Source organism: Salvia hispanica, chromosome 4, assembly GCF_023119035.1.
Source record: "Salvia hispanica cultivar TCC Black 2014 chromosome 4, UniMelb_Shisp_WGS_1.0, whole genome shotgun sequence".
NCBI lineage: Eukaryota > Viridiplantae > Streptophyta > Magnoliopsida > Lamiales > Lamiaceae > Salvia > Salvia hispanica.
In genome coordinates, this window is record NC_062968.1 from 228,330 (window position 1) to 245,450 (window position 17,121).

The window sequence follows — 17,121 nt, forward strand, 5'->3', positions numbered from 1 at the left end:
GGAAAAATAATAAAGTAAAAAAAAGAATAATATAGAGAAGAGTCTTATCTACATTATTATCTTTTTTACTTTATTATTTCTCCACTTTAACTATTTATTATCATTTTTACAAAACGAGTGCAAAAAAGTCATTGGAACTGCTAAAGCGGGACGGAGGGAGTAAAACTTAAATTTAAATTTATATTGAAGCTTTTTCTTGTTAAATCAAATACCCGTCTATTATTTATGCAAGAACATGCTGACTATAATACTCATAAACAAGCAGAAGTCGAGTCCTACTTTTTCTCTGTTTTTTAATGTGATGGCAAAACAAAACAGCAGAAAAAACATTTGCAGGTATTTCCTTTTTAAAGAGTAGTAACAAGAATCATTCATACTCATCTAAGACACATGCTTGCCACCAGACAAAATTGCACTAATAATACAAGAGAATGAAAAATCATTTTATATTTTAAATGCTAATTTCCAAATCACAAAATTATGGAGTAGTATCTAAAGAATTCTAAAGTATTATGGAGTTGGATAAGCTTTTGCTTTCAATATATATGTAGGCAGAGGTTTAATCCATAGAGAAAATACAGTTTATATATGAACCAAAAAGACTACATATTTGGTACAAAGTGCAACTAAACAATCAAATACACCTCTTCCTGTTGTGTGGAGGCAACTGAATTTTGACTACAGGAAAGCAAATAAAAAGACATGCGCTAAAGGTTAGTATTAGATTCTTACTCCTTCCACATATCAGCAAACTCATCGACTTCGAGGGGATTTTCCATCTCGTGCATCTTCTTCCTGGTCTTGGCCTTAACCTTCTTTGCATATTTCCCGGCCTTCTGTCTTTTCTCCATAGAGCGAATCTGGCGAAAGGTATGGGGGAAGGATCAATTATAAGGTTTAATTTGCTGATTTATCATAATTCAAAAATTGTCGATTCATTTGAAGCAATGTTTTCACCTTTACCAAGCATTAGAAGAGGGAAAAGAAAGTGAAACTTTAAGGCGGAAACATGAAGACATACTACAGAACTAACCGTGTTGGGTGAAACGTAGAAAGGATTCTCGTACAATGTTGGCCCGCCGAAGCTACCACTGAATATCTTAATTGGGTTTAAGCAGAACCTTGGACCAACCTGGACAAGGAATGTGTTAAATACGAACATTTGGAATGTAAACACTAGGTACATATATGCGGTGTTCGTTTGCAAACCTCAATCAGAGTCATCTTTTCCAAATCTCCACGATCCAACTTTTGTGATGTACCAGTATGGTCGGCTGATATCTGATTCACGGAAATGAAGATGCTAACATAAATTCCTCTTATAATGAAACATTACTAATAAGATAGGATTGCTCCACCAACATATTTTGCTAATACAACATCACAAACCTGGTAATTCCGGAACCATATGTGGTCATCAGCAATAGAGAAGACAAATACATGGTCATGGTATGGTTTCGATTTCCTGTGATCCTTCGGTGTGGCAAATACCTGAATAACAGAAAGCAACATATAGAAATTTGAAACCATACATAAATACACAAAGATGGTGGGAAACGCGTGAGAACAAGCTATAAAACTCCTTAAATATATAATCAATGCAATCACTAAGACAGATTTTAAATATAGCATTTTACATCAGTTCTAGTGCTAGAAAATGCAAATTTCCTTAAAATTAAGACAACTCCACTTACAATTTGAAAATACCAACCAAGGTAAGGTAGCTCTTGTATACACTAAGACATGCTTATAACTAATTTTCGCATATCATGTCTAATTCACCATTTATCAGCAAAAAGAAAAACAAATAGGCATGGAGGAACTACCTGAGTAATCATCTCCTTTAAGAGCTTCCAATGAGGGCTTTTATCAAAGTTGGACGAAAACGTCAGGATAGGACGTGAACCCTTGAGATGGTTTCCAGTAAGTTTCAGTTCTTCCATTGTGTGCACTGACATATATACGCAACAAACATAATCACAAACAATCTAAAAGGCAGAGGAAATGCTTATGGGGCGTGGGGAGAGTCAAAAACTGAAAATGCAACAAATACAACCAGCCATACCCGCATTAACCAAAAACTTAACGGACGGACCGTTGGGGCACTTAGCCATCCATAAGTAGAGGTCTCTCCCCTTCCTGCACTGCAGAGAGCAAGCATTGCAGTTACATTACAATTGATGTTTCTATCAAAACAATTACAAGATAAGTTCAGAAGCTCCGAATACCTCGAAGAACAAGCAAGACGAGCAGCTCCTGAGCTCGACAAGCTCGTTCAAATCCGCACCTTTGCTCCCCTTGGACTCGACCTTGTTATCTTTCTTACAATGAGGCAATAAATCAACCAAGTTCATCATCAAATGCCTATACCTAAAATCACCCAATCAACAAATCCAATATAAAGATGAATCAAATTCTAACGCAGTAAAACTTAAAATCAAACATTCAACATTTCCAACAACAACAGAAATCAAATAGAAACAAGGTGCCAACTTAATTTGGCAAAAATTAACAAGCTCAAATCATCAATTGCTGAAAATAATTATAGAATTGAACCTGAAACTAATGCGGCGAGAACAAGTAACCAAAACTTTCTCTTTATTCCGGAAAAAGGGGGCGGAATTATTCTCCTTTGATTCCTCAGGACTGGTTTTGAATCCGAAAAGAGTTCTTTCCGGCCGTTCCGGCGCGGTTTCCTCCTTCTTCTCATTCTCGGCCGCCTTGGTTTCGCTGTGCTTTCGCTTCTTCGCCATTTCAACTTAATCAAGCTCCAACAACCGAGTGCAAAACTTACGAAATTCCAGATGCCGAAACGGCTACAGAGTGAAGAGAGTGATTTGAGCTGAAGTTAAACCCTATACCCTAGTCAATAGTGGGGAAGAAAGAGGGATTTTAGTCATTGTGGGCCCTGCATGCTAAGATATTTTTGGGCTTTTGATGGGCTGAAAACTGCGCACATTAGTTTACAAAATGAAATTACTTTTCTTTTCTCTTTGTTTATTTTGCAATTCCATCATGACTTTTAAAAGCCTTTTTAATCATATTCATAGCCCTTTAATCTCAAACCTAAGGCCCTTTAGTCATCCTTTAAAGGCCTTTAATAGCATATTGGAAAGCTTGAGAGTTTTTTAAGTTTTGTTTATTTCATTTTTGGCAAATATAAAACCTGAATTTTTATTTGAAATTAATACTACCTCCGTCCCTGATACAGTTTACTATTTCGGTCCGTCCCTGAAAATTTGATACACTTCACTTTTACCATTTTTGGTAATGGACCCCATATTCCACTAACTCATTCCTACTCACATTTTATTATAAAACTAATACTTTAAAAGTAGGACTCACATCCCACCAACTTTTTCAACTCACTTTCCATTACATTTCTTAAAACCCGTGTGGGGTCAAAGTATAGCAAATTTTGGGGGACGGAGGTAGTAGTATTGTTTAGACTATATAAGAATTGTTTTGTACTCCACATATGAACGCATCACCATATTATTAGGAACTTGACATAGTCCATTTTCTATACACTTGACATAGTTAATTGAACTAACACAAAAAAGTTGATTAAAAAAGTTCAAACCCAAATAGTTGGCGAGCATGGCAAATTCGAAGACACAAAAGAAAGCATTATTGAAAACAATAACCAAAAGCAATCCAAACCCAAGTCTTGTCTACTCTATGTTGCATCTCTGGTCACTAACAATTAAATCACATCTAAAGATAAAACATATTCTGTGTGATTAGGACACAAGACAAACTAGAAAACGTGTGATTGGGACACAAGACAAACCTAAAGATAAACCATACCTTGCTAACAGCCATAAATCACATGTCATCATTATCTACACCATTAACAATGTACAATTAAGATTGGACAAATATGACAACAGAATTGCCAAAGATAAATAAAGTCGATATTCTTACTACCAACCTACTGTAGACTAGTAGTAAAAAACCGAAAAAAACTTTATTATCCTGTGAGACCTAGATCTAAAATATTCATATAGTTTGATAAAATTCGACATCGTGCAAAAACAAATTGATGGCGAGGACCCACTACGTAGACTTTTCAATGCAAAAGACAGTCATCGTGTAATAGGGCCACAAATTCAATTAACTTCGTTGTCGTTCTTTAAGCTAAATCAAGATAATATAAAATTAAATACAGTATCTTTCTAGAAACAATGAATTCAAAGAAAGAAAGCATTTCATTGAATGGTTTCACTCTCGTGCAATTTCAAGTGTTATATACGAAGCTTTCCTTTGTTAGGATAATCTCATGAAACTAAACTATAATTCATCATTATTGAGCAACAAATACCATAATCGGACATGTAATTGTTTTCACAAAAACTACTCGAAATTGTCGGCTGCTGCCGACACCATAATCGGACTTCTCACTCTATACTTGCCGGTTTGGTCTGTCCAAATGACTGCACCTTCTCTATGTTGAATCTCTATATCAGCCTTAAACCGAATCGTAAGAGAATACCTCTTCGTCTCGTTTTTCCTGCGAAACACTAAAGTTTGAGGCTCAACTACGGCTGTGGTGTTCACCGGCGCTTCCACCGTAACCTTATACGTGGCCGCGCCATTCCCTACATTCGTCACTCTTCTCCGGAACCTCCGAGTCAACGTCCTCCCTATCTCCTCCGCCCGAATCAGAGCCACGAAAGACGGATAATTGAGGTCGGACGTCGGATTCGAGCAATTGTAGCTCGACCTTATGATGGTCAGAGTCTGGTTGCGAGTAAAGTTCATGGAACATACCAAATTCACCAGGTCTTGCACAGAAGCATCATACACAAGGCCTGGATCCAGAGCCCGGTTCGGGTCAACGTGACCCGACCCGATGCCCAATGGCGAGGCGACCGAGCCGTCCTGTTCCCTAATGGGCCGGTTCGTGTTGTCCAGAGGATTGGCGGTTGTCATCAGCGCAGACTGTATCGCTGCGGGGCTCCAATCCGGGTGCGCGGCTTTCAGGAGCGCCGCGGCCCCGGAGATATGCGGGCACGCCATCGACGTGCCCGACAGGAGATTGTAGTCGGTGGCGAGGTCGATGTTTCTGCCGATCCTCGCCGCCGTGAGATGGGGATGAAAGGCTGCCAGGATCAACACGCCCGGCGCCATCAGGTCGGGTTTCAGGATGCCCTCGTAGCTCCGCCCCGGACCTCTCGATGAGTCGTCCGAGAGAGCCGGCGCGGCTCTCGGCTCCTTCCCGAGAATCGTTTGCTGGAAGACGATGCTCGCAGTCGGGGCGGCGCTGGCTAGCGCGTAATCAGCGACTTGCTGCCCTTGCGCCGCCGTGATCACGACTCCGGGGTAGGGAAACGTGTTGAATCGGAAAATGGAGGTTTCTTCGGCTATGATGATAGCTGCTTTGACGTTGGAATTGGATAAGCCTCCCATCACGGTGTCGAAATCTGTGTTTCCGATGGTGGTGTTGCAGATAATGATGGTGTTTTCCGGCGCTTCCGCCAGCTCAGCCGCGGTGCAGCCGGACAAGCTCTCGTTGTACACGACAGGCACGTTCCGGACTATCGCGCTAGCCGGAAATGTGGTCCATCCGGTGATCGTTTTCCCGTTGCCGAGAGTCAAATTTCCGGCGAACCAACGGTCAACCGTCCCCGCGGCGACGATCACAGCCCAGGGAATACCCGAGCGGATCGTCCGAACACTCGGCCCGCGGTTTCCGGCCGACATACAAACCAGAATCCCCTTCTCCCTAGCTCCGAAGCTAGCAATCGAGAGGGGGCTCTCGTACAACTCAATTTCTTGGACACCCACAGAAATCGAGATTATGTCGACGCCGTCCGCCACGGCCTGATCAATCGCCGCGAGTAGATCGGACGAGACGCCGCCGCCGCCCCACAGGGCTTTATAAACGGCCAGCCTGGCCCGCGGGGCCACTCCCCTGGCGGTCCCGCGGGCGTAGCCAAAGAAGGAAACTCCCTCCACGAAGTTTCCTGCAGCAGTGGACGACACGTGGCTCCCGTGGCCATCGTCGTCCCTTGCAGTGTCGGGCACTGCAGTAGCAGTGTCCGACGCTTTTACACCCTGATTGAAGTACCTGGCTCCGATGAGTTTCCTGTTGCACAGCGACGAGTTGAATCCGTCTCCGCCGCTGCAGACTCCCTTCCATTTCGCCGGGGCTGGGCCGGCGATCCCGCGATCGCTGAAGCTCGGGCTCTCGGGCCAGATTCCGGTGTCGACGACGCCGATGATGACGTCCTTGCCGTACCCCGAAGCCGGCCAGATGCCGGAGGCCGGGCTGAGGGAGAGGAAGTCGGGGGTGCGGGTGGTGTCGGGCGTGACGGCTGTGTCGGGGTAGGCCGAGACGAATCCCGGGGATGTTTTTAGCAGTTCGAGCTCGGTTTCCGACACGGAGACGCTGAATCCATGGAAAGCGTGGTCGTAAACGTAGAGAAGCTTTGGGGTTGGATTGGTGGCTTGATTGACAGATTTGAGAATGGAAGAATACCAGAAATGGTGAGAGGAGAATGCTTTGGGCATTGAGGGTTTATCCATGTGGATAATGTATGTGGATCTTTGTGAGGAAGATCCATCAACAAAGAAAAGGCAAAGCAGCAGAAACAGAGCAGTTTTTGAAGTACTATCAAACTCCATTTTTTGCTTCTCTCACTCTAGATTCCAATGTGATCAGTGGTCTATTTAACTAACAATATAAGATTATGGGGTACGAATGTGATCTTGAATAAAATATTACTAAATCAAAAAGATATGAATGTGATCATTTGTAAAAGTAACCACATTATTGTTTTCACCAATTTTATATTTCTAAAAGCATACCCACTTGGCAAAGCTGGCGTCTCAATTTCTTCTTTTCCTCAATCATTATTTCTCAATTATGTGAATTATGTTGGAAATAATGCATTAAAAAGAATGAAAAGCAACAAGAAATAGTGTATAATAGAATTAATTACTCTATTCATTATAAAGGTTTTCCATTTATTTTTCTTATGCAGAATTCAAAGAAAAACAATACCAAAACTAGTATTCCTAGATTCATTACTAATAATTTTATTAGTGAATAAAGCAAGATTTAATGTAAATTCAGTAAAACATGATAGATGGAGAACAGAATGACTGTAATATTACTAGTGAAAATTGAGTTTTACATAAAAAAATACTAGAAGATAAGTAATTTTTGTGGATAACTCAAAATAAAAAAATAAAACTCACGAACGTATTAAATATCATACCAACCAAAGTTCATAACTCTAAAACTCCATTCTCATGATTCTTATTCCCTCGTATCAAATATTGTTCACATTTGTTATTTTGATTATAAAATTGGAACTTACATTCCACTGACTTTTTAAATTTTATTTTCTTCTCATTTTTTAAAAGACATGTCAAGTAAAGTAAAATGTGGACAACATTTGATGGACATTGTGAGAGCAGAGACGGATCTATATGCTCTCAACAAGGGGTAGATGCTCCACCTCAAAAAAATTTATTTGTGCTATTTTGATCACTATTTTTAATTTTTTTTGAAATATCTTTATAAATGCCCCTTCTCAAAACCTTAAAATCTCTTTGTATAGAATTTTGCCCCATTTATAGAGAATTTCTGGATCCGTCCATGTATGAGAGGCAGTACTTATTTTGTGATTTGCAGTAAGGCATGTGATAGGATTTTATGAAATCATGTTGCACATATGGTCCTAACCGGTGCTTATACCCACCATGAAAGGGAAACGAAGGGCGATGGATCCATGGCTTTCCTTTCAGATAAACCTCTATAAATGTTGTCTTGAGCAAAAGTAGACTTCAATAAATTTCATTGATAGTAAATTTTTATGTTAAATTGGGAGATAAGATAATACTGGAGTATTATTTATCTAGATGACTAGATCTAAGCATTGAGAAGTGTTATTTGATGAATAAAATTTGACACACTATTTGTACTAATGACATTAATTTAATTGTCGAAAAAGGTACTAGGAGAATAAAATTTGGTCAACTTTTGACCAATCACACAATTTCAAAGTTTGCCACTAATATCATTAATTTGACATTTTTCTTCTATTATATTTTCATTTCCTTTCTGTATGTTTTACGTATTTCTTGAAGTCCCTTTTCTAACTCTATTTATCTTCCCTTTTTAGGGGACTGATAAATTTGACCAAGTTGGGATTTAGTTGAAAAAAGGCCATAATAAACATGAATACGATGGGACCCATTCAAATCTACCTCCCTGTCCTTGTTTAAAGACTATTATTCAAATATGTACTAACATGGGATGACATTATAATGCATATTGCATTAAAATTCTGTTAATATGTGTATAATGAGTGAAACTTTGTTTATGATAGTAATATTTATTATTTTCTCAAATATATAACAATAAAAGAGTCCTTGTTGATAGTAAAGTGAATGAACCCACATAATACTAACACCACTACTACAATTTATTGCTTTGGACGTCCATTAGGCATCAAGAAATGAAGGCAATCGGACTTCTCACTTTGTACTTGCCGGTTTCGTCGGTCCAAACCAGAGCACCCGATCCGAATAGTTGATCATCACCCTTGTACCGAATCGAAAGAGAATACCTCTTCGTCTCGTATTTCTTGCCAAACACCAGCGTTTGAGGCCGAACTCTCGCTGTCACATTTCCCGGGACTTCCACTGTAGCCTTATACCTGGCTGCACCCGCGCCAACATTCGTCACGCTTCTTTGAAACTCCCAAGCCGCCGTCGTTCCTCCCTCAGCATGAGCCACAAACGACGGATAATTGAGGTCAGAGGACGGATTCGAGCATTTGTAGCTTGACCTTATGATGGTCCGAGTCTGGTTGCCAGTAAAGTTCATGGAACATACCAAATTCACCAGGTCCTGGACAGAAGCATCATAAACAAGCCCGGGATCAAGAGCACGGTTCGGGTCAACGTGACCCGCCCCCATACCTAGTGGAGTGGCAAGCAGGGTGTCTTGCTCCCTGATAGGTTGATTTGTGTTATCCAGATGATTGGCAGTTGTCATCATCGCGGACTGTATGGCCGCAGGGCTCCAATCCGGGTGCGCGGCCTTCAGAAGGGCCGCAACCCCGGATATGTGAGGGCATGACATTGATGTCCCTGACAGAAGGCCGTAGTCACTAGAAAGATCTAAATTTCCAAGCAGAGTGGCTGCTAGGAGCTGAGGATTGTATGCTGCTAGAATCAGCTCTCCCGGCGCCATTATGTCGGGCTTCAGGATGCGCTTGTAGCTCAGCGAAGGCCCTCTAGACGAAAAATCCGACAGCAACGGAGCAGCTCTCGGCCCCCGTCCTAAAATCGTTTGCTGGAAATCGATGGATGCGGTCGGGAGAGAAGTGCTTGTTGCATAATTGATCAAGTCGCGGGCTTGGGCTGGGCTTATCACGATCTCGGGATACGGATACGAAAAGGGTCCGAATCTCGTGAGGTCTTGCGAGACGATGACGGCTGGCCGGATCCCCGTCTGGTGTCCTACCGAGTTGAAGAACTCGGTGATATTGCAGACTATGATTCCCGGAGAAGGCGCCTCAGCTAGTAAATCTTGGGACCGGCAATCGGAATATAGAGAGTGATTGTAAATGAGTGGCAAGTCTCTCACACGGGCTCTGGCCGGAAACAGAGTCCATCCGATGATGGTTTTGCCGTTGCCGAGGGTTAAGGTACCCGCGAACCAACGGTCAATAGTGGACGCGGCCACCACGACAGCCCACGGGATCCCAGATTCTATGGTGGATAAACTCGGCCCGCTGTTTCCGGCTGATATACAAACTATGATTCCCTTTTCCCTGGCGCCGAAGCTAGCGATTGAGATCGGATTCTCATAGAGCTCTACTGGAAAGTTACTGATGGAAATAGAGATTATATCGACTCCGTCCGCCACGGCCTGGTCCATTGCGGCCAGCACGTCGGAAGCCGTGACTCCGGAGAAGATGACCTTGTAGACCGCGAGCCAAGCTCGCGGGGCGACGCCCCTGGCCGTTCCAGGGGCGTAGCCGAAGAAGGAAACTCCGTCCACGTAGTTTCCGGCTGCAATGGACGCCACGTGGGTGCCGTGGGCGTTTTCGTCCCTTGCTGAATCTATGAATTCCCGATCTGGATTCTCTGCTCGAATTCCGTGGTTGAAGTATCTGGCTCCGATGATTTTCTTGTTGCAAAGCGACGAATTGAAACCCGCGCCGCCGTCGCAAGCTCCCTTCCACCTCGCGGGGACCGCAGTCATTCCGTCGTCTCTGAAGCTCGGGCTCTCCGGCAAAATGCCGGAGTCGATAACGCCGATTATCACGTCTTTTCCGTAGTTTGAGACCGGCCAGAGGCCGGAAGCGCTGGTGAGGCCGAGGAACTTGGTGGAGTGAGTGGTGTCTGCGACCGCGATCTTGTCTTTGTGCGCGGAAATGAAGCCGGCTGAGTTCTTCAAGGCTTCGACTTCTTCTGCCGACATCGCGGCGCTGAACCCGTGGAAGGCGTGGTCGTAGGTGTAGATGAGCTTCGCCCCCGATTCATCAGCAGCTCCGTCTGGAGCTGCTGATGAGGCGGATTTGACAAGGGAATGATACCAAGAGTGGTGACTGGAAAATGCCTTGGGCATGGAGGGTTTATCCATGTGGATAATGTAAGTTGATCTCTTTGGTGAAGCATGATTGCCCCAAACAAGGCATGAGAAGATGATCAATGAAATTGTAGAAGGAAGCTGCATTTTTAGTGATGGGTGCAACATCAATTAATTTCCAACTTCCCACAACATCATCTTGAATTATCTATCTTTTATATGAACATTTCTGCAATGTATGGATATATGAACATAAAGCAGTGGTCCACTTTATCGGAACTCAATTATTTGATACGTCCAAAATATATAGGCAATAGAAGTCCATAGAATAAGAAAAACTAATGGTTATTTGCCTATAAATACACGTCAAAAGTTACAATGTGGTAACGACTGAGTCACTTGAATAGAAAACGGTATTTTTTTTAAAAAAAATCCATGAATTTTCAAGGTTTTCTAAAAAATTTTCCTAACTTTGAGATTTTCTTGAATTTCTCTTAATCGAACAATAGATTTTTTCTAATTCATTAAAGGGAAATTGGTCTCTAAAATCATGAACTTTACCTAAAATTTGGTATTTCCCATAAACTTTGAAATTGGTATAAAATATCACGAACTTTGCATTTTGTTTGGTATTTCCCAAACTCACTCAAATAAGATATTTTCATCAAATCTTATTTAACGTAGGCAACCGTGATATGTTTTATAATATTTTGAAAAAAAGTTCATAACATGTAGGATAAAATGTTACGTTGAAAATCACGTTGATTTAATTGTGTGAAGTATGATGAAAAAGCCTCGTAAGTTAGTCAAATATAGTAATAGACATGTCGTGGAAAATACCAAACAAAATGCAAAGTTCATGATATTATATACCAATTTCAAAGTTCATGGGAAATACCAAATTTTAGGCAAAGTTCATGGTTTTAGAGACCAATTTCCCTTCATTAAATGACCAAAACTTTTTTAAACTTAGACATGAGATTTTATATTTATTAAAATTATGAAAAGTGAATTTTTTAATAATACTCCGTCCGTCCATATAAAACAATCCTTTGGTGGATGAGAAATATGGTAGGTAAGAAAAATAGATAATAAAACAATCCTTTGGTACATGAAAAGGGTTTTAATGTAAAGATAATATGGTAGGTAAGAAAAATAGATAAAGTGGGTAAAATTGGAGAGAAGTAATTAATTAAGTATTTTATTTAAAAGAGTAAATGTCAAAATTGGTCCTAAATATATGGTCATTTTATCTTTTTGGTCCTAAACTTTATCTTTTGATTTTTTGGTCATGCACATATGGAAATTTGATCATTTTGGTCCTCCGTCAATAGTTTCATTAAAAACTAACGGTCAACGGCGATTTTCACCAAATTAAACTCTTAATTCTGATTTTTAAGTCACTAATTAATCTCCAAATTAAACTCTTAATTCTTTCTTCTTCATTCCTCTAATCTTTCATATTCTTCCTTCATAGTCCCCACCCATCATCACCGCCGCCGCCGACACCCTCTCCCTCACTACCCCTCCACGCTGCAATAGATTCTCATGGGTGAGCAGGCTCACACTCAAATCAAAATCCTACCTAAACCAGAATCTCAAATCGAAAAACCCAATTCGCATCAAGATTCTAACTCTCATCCATCACCGCCCAAATCCGACCCCAATCACCAAATCCCTCACCCCCAGCCCGCCACCTCCGTACCCGAGGCATCCCACGCCATCCCCACCGAGATCTCCCACAACAATCCCCACAATCCCTCCAAAATTCCAATTTGCCCCCAAAAAGTCCGCAAACTATCGGCTCAGGCCACCGCCGCTGTGAAGCTAGCCACCGATGATTCATCTATCTCTGCTTTGTCTTCTTCAGCCCCCAATCCAGCCGCCATTACTCCCGCCTCTGCCAAGAAAATAAAAACCCTAGATTTAATTCTAATTTTAAATGGATATTTAATTAGGACGTTAATTAGTGACTTAAAAATCAGAATTAAGAGTTTAATTTGGTCAAAATCGTCGTTGATCGTTAGTTTTTAACAGAACTATTGACGGAGAACCAAAATGATCAAATTTTCATATGTGCAGGACCAAAAAATCCAAAAGATAAAGTTTATGACCAAAAAGATAAAATGATCATATGTTTAGGACTAATTTTGACTTTTACTCTATTTAAAAAGCACATTCTTTACGTAAAAAAATTACTATAATAATTAAAATAAATTTTGTGCAATTGATAGTAAAATATGAAAAATAGTAGTGATAAAAGGTGGTTAAAGTATTGTTCATATCAAATAAATCTCTCATTATTAGTGAAATAAATCTCTCATTATTAGTGAAATAAATCTACCAAAAATTTAAAATAAAACCATTAATTTGAATTAATATTTTTAAATGAAATAAAATGAAAAAACATACCAAGGAGTATATAAATATGAGAGGGATCAAATGAAAAGAACAAAAAAAGTGAAGGAAATAAAGGTGATGGACATGTAATACTCTCTTCGTCTGCTATAAACAAAATCTTTCTATTGGTACGAGACTTAATCAAATCTACTCTCCCGTCCCACTTAAGATGATACGTTTTTCTTTTTAGTTTGTCTCAATTAAGATGACACATTTTCTTTTTTAGAAACTTTTTCTCTATAAACACTTAACCACTTTTTTCCATCCCTATTAAAATATTCTTCTTTCTTTCTCTTTCTAGTTTAATACTTCCACCCACCTTTTCTTTCTCCAATTAAACACATTAATCAATAACTTCTAAAATTTCGTGCCGACTAAGGAATGTGTCAACTTAGCCGGGACGGAGGGAGTACTAATGTTTAATTAATTAAATAGAGAAAAACTAAAAAACTAAAAAAAATAAAAGTAAAAAAGTGACTTATTTTTAAATGGAACTTCTCAAAAAAATACAAATCATATACAAGACGGAGTATATCTTTAATACAGCTCCCATATCCAAATCTACTTCCCTGCCATTGCATAGACACTCAATTATTATACAGGATGACGTCATAATGCCATTAGAATTGACCGAATACGTGTATGATGAGTGAAATTCCATCTTTGATCTTTATTGTTTTGGTTATATATAATAAAAATGAGTCCTTACTGAAATTTAAACAGAAGGAAGTCAAGGAGCCCACATAATACTAAAACACCACCTCTACAATTTATTGTTTTGGACATCCATCAAGAAATGAACACAATCGGGCTTCTCACTTTGTACTTGCCGGTTTCGTCGGTCCAAATCAGAGCACCCCATCCGAATACTTCATCAACACCCTTATTATACCGAATCGTAAGAGAATAACTCTTCGTCTCGTATTTCTTGCCAAACACCAGCGTTTGAGGCCGAACTCTCGCCGTCACATTCCCCGGCACTTCCACCGTAGCCTTATACCTGGCTGCACCCGCGCCAACATTCGTCACTCGTCTTTGGAACACCCAAGCCGTAGCCGTTCCTCCCTCAGCATGAGCCACAAACGACGGATAATTGAGTTCCGAAGATGGATTCGAGCAGTTGTAGCTCGACCTTATGATGGTCCGAGTCTGGTTGCCAGTAAAGTTCATGGAACATACCAAATTCACCAGATCCTGGACAGAAGCATCGTAAACGAGCCCAGGATCAAGGGCACGGTTCGGGTCAACATGACCTGAACCCATGCCTAGCGGGGGAGCAAGCAGGGTGTCTTGCTCCCTTATAGGTTGATTTGTGTTATCAAGATGATTGGCGGTCGTCATCATCGCGGACTGTATGGCCGCAGGGCTCCAATCCGGGTGCGCGGCCTTCAGAAGGGCCGCGACCCCGGATATGTGAGGGCATGACATTGATGTCCCTGAGAGAAGGTTGTAGTCACTAGAAAGTTCTAAATTTCCAAGCAGAGTGGTTGTTCTGATCTGAGGATTGAATGCAGCTAGAATCATCACTCCCGGGGCCATTATGTCGGGCTTCAGGACGCGTTCGTAGCTTCGAGCGGGCCCTCTCGACGAATCATCCGACAGCAACGGAGCAGCTCTCGGCCCTGGACCTAAAATCGTTTGCTGGAACTCGATTGTTGCGGTTGGGGAAGAAGTGTTTGTCGCGTAATTGATCAAGTCGCGGGCTTGTGCTGGGGCTATCACGATCTCAGGGTACGGGAACGAAACGAATCGGAACACAGTGAGGTCTTGGGAGACGATGACGGCTGGCCGGATAACTGGCCCGGTCCGATCACCGATGGAGGAGAAGAACTCGGTGAAATCGCAGACGATTATGCCCGGAGAAGGCGCTTCGGCTAGTAATGAATCTGACTGACAATTGGAATATAGAGTTTGATTGTAAATTAGTGGCAAGTCTCTCACACGGGCTCTCGCTGGAAACCTAGTCCATCCGATGAGGGTTTTGCCGTTGCCGAGTGTTAAGGTACCCGCGAACCAACGGTCAATGGTGGACGCGGCCACCACTACAGCCCACGGGATCCCCGATCGTATGGTGGCGTAACCAGGCCCCCTGTTTCCCGCCGACATACAAACCATGATTCCCTTTTCCCTGGCACCGAAGCTAGCGATTGCGATCGGATTCTCATACAGCTCTATTGGAAAGCTACTTATGGAGATCGAGATTATATCGACACCGTCCGCCACGGCCCGGTCCATTGCGGCCAGCACGTCGGAAGCGGCGGCTCCGAAGAAAAGGACCTTGTAGACCGCGAGCCTAGCTCGCGGGGCGACGCCCCTGGCTGTCCCGGGGGCGTAGCCGAAGTAGGAAACTCCGTCCACGTAGTTTCCGGCGGCAGTGGACGCCACGTGGGTGCCGTGGCCATCGTCGTCCCTTGCTGAATCTATGAATTCTTGGTCAGGATTCTCTGCTCGACCTCCTTGGTTGAAGTATCTGGCTCCGATGATTTTCTTGTTGCACAGCGAAGAATTGAAACCCACACCGCCGTCGCAAGCTCCCTTCCACCTTGCCGGGATCGCAGTCATTCCGTCGTCATTAAAGCTCGGGCTCTCCGGCCAGATGCCGGAGTCGATAACGCCGATTATCACGTCTTTTCCGTAGTTTGAGGCCGGCCAGAGGCCGGCCGCGCTAGTGAGGCCGAGGAACTTGGTGGAGTGAGTGGTGTCTGCGACCGCGATCTTGTCTTTGTACGCGGAAATGAAGCCGGCTGAGTTCTTCAAGGCTTGGACTTCTTCTGCCGACATCGCGGCGCTGAATCCGTGGAAGGCGTGGTCGTAGGTGTAGATGAGCTTGGGCTCGGGTGACGCCCGAGCCGTTGATTTGGCAAGAATGGAAGAGTACCAAAAGTGGTGACTGGAAAATGCCTTTGGCATGGAGAATTTATCCATGTGGATAATGTAAGTGGATCTTTTTGATGAAGCATCATTGCCCCAAACAAGAAAGGAGAAGATAATCAATGAAATTGTTGAAGGAAGCTGCATTTTTGGATGCACAGCATATGAAACTGTGTGAAAAAAGAGAGAGGAAGGGAGGGAGGGAGGGAGGTTTGGACTTTCGTAGTGTTACACTACAAGAAACTTCCACAAAAGTTAAATGCAGTCGTAGAAATATATTTAAATTAGGTGGGAAACATTGCAATTTCTCGCTATGGCCTCGCTAAAAAATGTGGAATGATGCAATTTAATTACTTAGTATTTACAATAACTTTCATATAATGGAAATAGTTTTAAATATAAAATGATAGTAGGACGTGGGAGGAGTAGTATTTTCTTTCATGAAGTAGAAACAAGGGGCAAGAAATGTAAGTTAAAGTCTTCAACTGATTAGTGATGGGTCCAACATCAATTCATTTCACAAATCATATATGAACATTTCTGCCCTGTATGGATAAATGAACATATAGCAGTGGTCCACATAGAGATATATAAATATCTAGGCAGTGGAAGTCCACAGAATGACAAAAACTAAATACTTAATTTGAGCATATTTTAATGCTATAAGATCCATTAGAATATGGGATCACTGTCGGCAAACTCATGAACTTTAGGCTAATTTTAATCTGTATTGTAGTACTGGAATTTCTCTTTTTCTAATTTTTCTCATTATAAACAAGAAAATCAAAGAAATTGATAAGAATGAGCTTCATTTTTGGTGCTCTAACATTAAATACATGAATGGGTTACATTGATTATCCTACCTTGTCCATATCCATATTGTATATCAATTTAATCAAATGTTTTATATTTTGAAATATCATCATATAGATGGAAATTTGAGCATGAGATCATCATATCATAACCGTTTTTGGATGGCACGAGCTGGCAATTGATGTTATAGATTGGTCCTGCCGACACTGTAATTTGTGCTACGTACAATAATTTTTTATAATAATACCTAAGTTTGTGTTAATTGGTTTCATAGGTAAATAAACATCTCTGTTGAGTCAACGTACATATACACAATTAAATCCTTGGCCCCATATTCACTTTACCAAATTGTCCATGTGATAGATATTTTAATACCATCACCTTTATAATATGAGAATATACCAAATTATATGCTTCCACTGTCCCATAAAAATATGAACGGATAATATAGCATGAGAATTAAGATAATATAAAAGAGGAGA

The 17,121-nt window shown here is 41.5% G+C and overlaps 4 protein-coding genes across 4 annotated transcripts; all 4 read right to left on the bottom strand.

Annotated features, from left to right (window-relative positions):
- Window positions 1-567: 567 nt before the first annotated feature.
- LOC125222280 (ribosome biogenesis protein BRX1 homolog 2-like) lies at window positions 568-2,861 on the bottom strand. Its single transcript, XM_048124803.1, has 8 exons — window positions 2,557-2,861; window positions 2,229-2,370; window positions 2,066-2,144; window positions 1,827-1,951; window positions 1,390-1,491; window positions 1,210-1,281; window positions 1,034-1,132; window positions 568-860 (listed from the first exon to the last, which is right to left on the bottom strand). The coding sequence occupies exons 1-8, from the start codon at window positions 2,751-2,753 to the stop codon at window positions 729-731; spliced, it is 948 nt and encodes a 315-aa protein (XP_047980760.1). The 5' UTR covers window positions 2,754-2,861; the 3' UTR covers window positions 568-728.
- A 1,331-nt stretch (window positions 2,862-4,192) lies between these two features.
- LOC125224350 (subtilisin-like protease SBT3) lies at window positions 4,193-6,652 on the bottom strand. The gene has a single exon (XM_048127735.1). The coding sequence runs from the start codon at window positions 6,628-6,630 to the stop codon at window positions 4,357-4,359; it is 2,274 nt and encodes a 757-aa protein (XP_047983692.1). The 5' UTR covers window positions 6,631-6,652; the 3' UTR covers window positions 4,193-4,356.
- Window positions 6,653-8,318: 1,666 nt separating this feature from the next.
- On the bottom strand, window positions 8,319-10,817 carry LOC125185458 (subtilisin-like protease SBT3). Its single transcript, XM_048081989.1, has one exon. It carries the CDS (start codon window positions 10,721-10,723, stop codon window positions 8,465-8,467), a length of 2,259 nt encoding a protein of 752 aa, XP_047937946.1. The 5' UTR covers window positions 10,724-10,817; the 3' UTR covers window positions 8,319-8,464.
- A 2,633-nt stretch (window positions 10,818-13,450) lies between these two features.
- On the bottom strand, window positions 13,451-16,043 carry LOC125218539 (subtilisin-like protease SBT3). Its single transcript, XM_048120227.1, has one exon. It carries the CDS (start codon window positions 15,971-15,973, stop codon window positions 13,745-13,747), a length of 2,229 nt encoding a protein of 742 aa, XP_047976184.1. The 5' UTR covers window positions 15,974-16,043; the 3' UTR covers window positions 13,451-13,744.
- Window positions 16,044-17,121: the final 1,078 nt, after the last annotated feature.